The sequence below is a fragment of the Pecten maximus genome, chromosome 3 (genome assembly GCF_902652985.1).
Source record: "Pecten maximus chromosome 3, xPecMax1.1, whole genome shotgun sequence".
Lineage (NCBI taxonomy): Eukaryota > Metazoa > Mollusca > Bivalvia > Pectinida > Pectinidae > Pecten > Pecten maximus.
Genome location: NC_047017.1, coordinates 26285150 through 26291890, shown reverse-complemented (window position 1 = coordinate 26291890; position 6741 = coordinate 26285150). Strand labels below are relative to the sequence as shown.

The following is a 6741-nucleotide window of genomic DNA, read 5'->3' as shown; positions in this document are numbered from 1 at the left end:
ATATCTAAATATGAAATAATTTTATCATTAAGATGTGAATATAATAGGAATTGAGTCTTTCTAGTAAAAATAATATGCCTTTCAAGTTATTTATGAAAACTGAAATTACATATCAATATAAATATCAACATTTATATAAAAAAAAGACTACCAATGATACAATACGATGGTGATTGCTATGTGTATGATAGATTATCTATTGTAAACGGAACAATAGTCAGACTTAAACTATTATAAACGGAACAATAGTCAGACTTAAACTATTGTAAACGGAACAATAGTCAGACATAAACTGAAGGTCAGAAGACGATGAAAAATCTATTTATTAAGACTGACCTCAATTTGGATCCCATGAGATTTAAATGCAAATTCATTCAAGAGATAATAGTTATGAGAACGCGTATGACGTTTTAGGACAATTAGATATAACTAATTAAGCTGATTGTGTGAGGATGTCGAATATAATTATTTGTAATAGTAGTAGACTAGCAGCAAGCAGTTACCTCAATTTTGACCCCATGAGATTGAAACCCAAATTTGTCCAAAAGACAATAGATCATGATTACTAGCTCAATAAACGTGAAAATAATTGCTGGATCAGAAATGTTGCATTGCAGTGAACGATTATGTATGATTTCCCCCGTGTTGTTCATTATTGTCTAATGCTATAGACTTTACAGTGAACAATGAGGGGATAACAACCAACTGACGGTAGAGATATCAACAATCTACAGAAAAATATACGTATGCCAATAAAAACATAAACAAAAGCTTCGTAAATAACCCTTTTAATAACGCATAATCTTTTACACAAATAGGTGTTATCTCATAAATACAAACGCTCTTACAAACATACATGACTAGTATTTTAGTTTCTCAAATTGAGCTGAGTAATATACGTAACTATAACATCAAATATGCCATATCATAAGGACATTCGGAAGAATTGAAAACATCGATGCCAACCTGAATATGCATTCGCATTGGTCAGAATCATACATCACACCATCGGTGTACATGCTTATATTGATATTTGCGACAATGACTGAGTCAACGAATGGCGCAAAGGACAACTCCTTAGGTTTTTTCTATGATAGCCCCATCCCTCGATCGATTCAGTATTGAATCACCTGCGGGCAGAGCTGGTTTTCTTCTGATACTCCTGTTTCTTCTCCAGTAATTGCATGCTATAGAAAAACAAATTTATAATTGTTGTGCAATGTACTCTTATGCATCTACATATACGGTAAACAATAAGAGTTGCACCAAGCATCGTTGAAGGCATCCGTTGTTATTTCACATTATTTTGGCGAAGGGGAACACCAGAGAAGAGAATGACAACTGTCAGGTTGATTAACGCGATCAAGTGTTATGAAAAATTAACGATGACGTCCAGAATGAAAGTCGGCATTAGTTGTAAAAACAGAAAACAAGTATATCACCCACAACAAATCTTTTTCCACTTCATATCCCAGTACTTGACAGTCTATCAATTCATTATCTTTCATTTGGCTACACTGCTATCACAATAACAGGACACAGCTATAAACCTTTCTGTACAAATGTTTTCGAGTTTGAAAAATGTTTCCGGTCTGTAACGGAATGAAGTATGGGGTTGATCATGCCTATTCCTAGTCTTTGTGTCTGAATATAGACATGGTCTAGGGAAGTCAGAAAACTGCTTCATCCCTTAATCTCATACTTTAGATACATATTAGTATGGTTTTGAACTATTGTAACATGTAGATATGTGGCCTCAGGTGAGTTGACAACTTGTGTCAGCCTTTCTGTAACTTTCGCTACATTCCCTCCCCCATACGTTCGACACGTTTTCCAATAACTTGTCCATGGCCATAGCTGCACCGGACATGATGGCGCGGTCAATACCATATCCAGTCAAGGAACTTGTCTCGATTAAAGGTATGTCCAGACTATCGGCAAACTTCTGTAAATAAAAAAGGTCCTGTTATTCATTTATATATTGATGAAGAAGATGTGCTATCAATTCAAATACATATGTACTTAGAAATCGGCATGAATGTGAACATATACTTTTGTTAGAACAGTCAGTATTCGATTTAATCGATACGTTTCAGTGACTACCGTTACATTCTGTTATCTTAAGCTATAGTTCCTTTTTTCAAAACACGTTATTAAGACGTTTTGTAAACTAACCTTAGCCGTGACGTAATCAACTTGTCGACCCGGTAGATCACACTTGGTTCCCATGATCATTACCGCCAAGTCATTCGATCCATATTCTTCTATATTCCTCAGCCATATCTTTTCAATGTTTTCAAAAGTACACTACAAAGATGAAGACATTAAATCATAGTAATTGCAACATAACATGTTTTTTTTTTTATTACTCAATCAATTTAGAAAAAAAAAACCCAACTTATTCCGCTTTGTTTGCATCACCTCAGTCAGACGTGTTTCCATCGTCGGGAACCCACGGTTGATCATTCTACGCTACGCCACTCTTGACACCCATGGGTCAACTCATTGAAAACATGCTCATTTCAATAGTGACTATTTTATTGGATCCGTCACATTTCCTCTCGGAATTTTGACCAATCAGATTGAAGGTATCATACGCTTATATAAGCAGCAAATTAAAATCGTGTCTCAGAAATTTGATATCGACATGTTTAATCCGGATCCATTTTAGCAGAATATCATTGATACCCATTTATCTGACAGAGATTAAGAACTATCAAACAGTCCTAGATGACGGAAAAGTCAGTTTTTAGATATTTCAGCTTATGTGAACGCCACTATGTCACTGTTCAACTTCCATACTTGTTCAGCTTCAGACAAACAAATGACATGCTACGCACAACTTGGTTGTTCCCAACACCTCGTATATTGACGTATTAGGTTGATTATACTCGTTGAAAACAGTAATGAACTGTAGGACTTGTCCCACTACTGAGTATATATTGTTCACATATATGAGGTATACCTACCATAGGTTCTCAAATTTCATGATACATAAGTGCATGTCATATTAATAGTTTATACAACTATACAACGTTGGACAGCTGGGTAAATACGTAAAAACAGAATAATTTTGGTAAAATCTGTGTACATCATAATAAATATCAGATAAGGTCTTATGTAAAATTTATAGTTTTAGGATTTTAGCCTCCTTCTCTAGCCATGGGGGTTGTTTGGATTAAAGGCCTAATCACAACACAAGAAATGTCTGAAATTGTATAAGATATGTAATCAATTTAAACACAGGTACTTCACGATGGATTATGTTTTTGTGATGTCATTATCGATGTTTTGCAACATACTTACAATGTTTGTGACGTCATACACGATAATGACACAATGACAGTGTCGGTAATATGATCTACCAGGGCCCCTGTACCGCTCACCTCCATAGGTATCCCACTGCAACCCACAAATGTATACTAGTCATCACTTGAGCATGCAAAACAAATCATTTATGAACAGAATGTAGAAAATTCTAAACACTAGAAATATGTATGTGAAACTGGTACAGTATAGCCCACTCTCGCTTTGAGATGGATCTAAGCTCATGATTTAGACAAAAACAGAATTTGGACAAAAAATTGACGGTTCAGGATGAATGATTGATCCCCCAAAAGAATGCTAGTATACCCAATATCACTATCAAACACTGCATGATACACTCCTCAGCAAATACTCTCAACCTAGGCATTTTTGCCAAAAGTTTTGTAATGCTGTATCTGAAAAAATGCTATCAGACCTTACGGAATTTTAAAGATTTTCACCAATACCTTAAGTAACAAATGTATCAATCTATTATGTTGTAATAGGTATTTGTTTACTATACCAGTCTTAAGTTGACTTCTGAACGGTCAATCCAAACATGTTTCACGGTCTGTAACAGAAAAAAAACCGGTAAATCAATACACATGCAGGTAGTCGATACGTTTTTATTTCGAAAAAAAACCCCGTTATTTTATATCTTAAGCAAATACTTTTAACGTATGTATCATTGTAAATGTTTTCAGTTCAGTTTTACCTCAAAGGTCTAACGAAAGCAAAGCGATGTCCGGCAAATAAGTTGTCAACATAGTGATAGTTTTAGGTCTGACAGAATGACCAAGCACAAACTTACACTTCTAGTTTGGAGAAACTTTTGTGGTCAACTATGTTTTGTTATATATAATGAGTAAGGATGTAGGCTGCAAAGAGGCGTATATTGTATAACGAAATATTAACCCAATCAATATCGCCAAAATCCGACCGAGTATCCATCAATGATAATTGTATAAGTAGTAATTCACGTACAAGCAAGACTCTCAGGTACATATATATACCGAACTACTGATTGTACTTACAAAATCGTGTCCCATAGTGCAACGGACATTGTTGTCGAAAGTACCTTCCTGAAACAAAAATAAAATATCGTCAGGGGCTAAAAATATAATTATTACAGCTTTCTATCTCTGAAGAATCTCTTTAATGCTATAGGGAGAACAAAGGCAACGGACGGAGGTGTCATTACGATATTTGAACAATTTATAAAAATAATTATACATAATACGTAATTTTACTAAAATCGTGAAGAGTTAAGAGTGATCAAGGTATCAAAAGCATATCATACAATCGTTGATTGGTGAGCTAAAATAGGACAAGTCTAACTAAGTCAAAGGCGAGATAACTCTCGTATATTGGATTAACTTTTACACGCTGATTACCACAAATCGTTGGATGATGCTCGTCTTCCCAGCATTATAGTCACCGATTAACATCAGGTCCACACCAACTTCACCATGCTGACTGGAATTATGAGAATGATTTATTTATTTAAAATCACAGCGACGTTAGACTATTTCATATTTTTTTGTGATGCCGGTATATTGATTAGTGGTGATGTTTACATGTTTACACTAACACCACGTGTCTGAGCCATGCTATTTCACAGATTGAGTGTTCTCCATCAATGAGCAAATTATACCTTGTATGCAACATATTTAAAAGTAAGAACACCGGACCCTGAATTCCGCCTGTAGAGGACGTAGTAGGTTTTAACAACTTTAGTAGGAAAGGTATTCGTGGAGCTATCAATATTGTAGGGATATAACAATTATTACAAAAAGAAACAAAATTTCGAAAAAAGAAAATATTTCAATTTAACATTTCGAAATAATGAAATTTTATTTTATTTCGATAAGACACTTAGAAATAAAGAAATGATATTTCGAAAAAAACAAGAACAAAAAACAGACAACGAAATGAATTAAGTGTAGTGACTGCCAGTAAACGGGCTTCGTAAATAAGTTATATCACTCATTTCTTTCATTCAGGGATATCACTAACTCTAATGAAATAAAGTCTTGTCAATGAATGTGATCGATTAAGATGTATCAAGATATTCAATTGATGATCTCACATTTCAAAATACTGTGTCCCATAGAAGACGGACTTTATGCATATGACAAACTAAAATCTAAATATTGATATTCCTGATGTTACCAATTCTTTAATTGGAATATAAAAAAACGATTTCTTTGATCATTCGTTATCTGTTATTAGAACTAACGAACAATCGTAGATAATGTTTATAGACACAGCGAAATACACGCGAGAACGTGAAGCTGATCCAGCACTCAATTCATACACGACAAGATGGTCAGAGACTATTAGCTATATGATCGACTAATTACTTTACCAAGTGTCGTTATGGTCTGCACTAATTTTCTCTATGTAAGCGCACGTGTGTCTAAGCTCGTGTAACTGAACAAATAACATTGATTTTAAGACTGGTATATATAATTCGTCCACAGTGTGCATTTGAACTGACCCTAGCCATAATCTAAGGACAAATAACGTGTGAATGTTACATGTATAATTCGTCCACATGGTGCAGTGAGTATTTGAACTGAACTTAGCCATAATTTAAGGACAAATACAATGCAACTCCACACTGATACAATGTATGTGATAGAGAAATTTTCAATACAGTATCATTATAATTCTTCGATCCATAGTTAGAAAATTATATTGGGCTGATTTTGAGCATTACTCCAAAACGTATTATATGGATTAAATGAACGTATCAAGGTATAATTGAAATATCTAAATTTATCAAGTATATCCAGCAAATTTAATTCAAGGATGATGTACTAGGAATTGGAATATTTGGCGGTTTATTTGTTAACGTTTTAGTAATACATGTTTGTATTACACATACATTGTACAGACAGTGCTGTTAGAGGCTACCATACAAACACGAGTTACTTACTTGATGTAGACACGATTGTAAGGTTGATGAGGCGGGGGACTTTCGGCCCTCTTGTTACCACTCATTTCTTCCTGAGGGATTCAGACACGTCCAATGTTAAACATATAATCACGCTGAGCTATCATCGTCTTTTTTCGATCCTCATGTAACATCTCTGTAACGTAAACACTAGCTGGGGAAGATGTGTGACCTAGTTTTAATACAAACTTCCGGTCACGTGAACAACGTATGGAAGACCATGATGATATAGTACCATACGTACAGGAGGATCCATATTATAACGCCAGATTTTAAGGTTAATTTAAAATAATTTGTGATACAACATGTAATCCTGAGAAACTCGCTTTGGTTTGCTGAACTATTATACATGCAAACAGCACAGTATTATTATTGATTCTCTTCCTAACATTTCGTAAGCAATATTCCATAAAAAGGAACACAACAACAAACAAACAAAAATATGAAAAGGTAATACATTTTTAGCGTATTTATTA

At 34.4% G+C, this 6741-nt stretch overlaps 1 protein-coding gene across 1 annotated transcript; it reads right to left on the bottom strand.

Annotated features, from left to right (window-relative positions):
- Positions 1-772: 772 nt before the first annotated feature.
- LOC117323721 (ras-related protein ORAB-1-like) lies at positions 773-6466 on the bottom strand. The gene is made up of 7 exons (XM_033879141.1): positions 6248-6466; positions 4701-4782; positions 4341-4388; positions 3830-3877; positions 3307-3402; positions 2176-2307; positions 773-1945 (listed from the first exon to the last, which is right to left on the bottom strand). The coding sequence occupies exons 1-7, from the start codon at positions 6310-6312 to the stop codon at positions 1757-1759; spliced, it is 660 nt and encodes a 219-aa protein (XP_033735032.1). The 5' UTR covers positions 6313-6466; the 3' UTR covers positions 773-1756.
- Between the last annotated feature and the right edge of the window lie 275 nt (positions 6467-6741).

Excerpts from the sequence above, each read along its gene's own strand:
- LOC117323721 (XM_033879141.1), bottom strand. The coding sequence starts at position 6,312 with ATGAGTGGTAACAAGAGGGCCGAAAGTCCCCCGCCTCATCAACCTTAC. Across the intron at positions 3,403-3,829 it reads CAGAAGTCAACTTAAGACTG|TGGGATACCTATGGAGGTGA; the intron begins GTATAGTAAACA and ends TGTGGGTTGCAG. Across the intron at positions 2,308-3,306 it reads TGTATGACGTCACAAACATT|TGTACTTTTGAAAACATTGA; the intron begins GTAAGTATGTTG and ends TCATCTTTGTAG.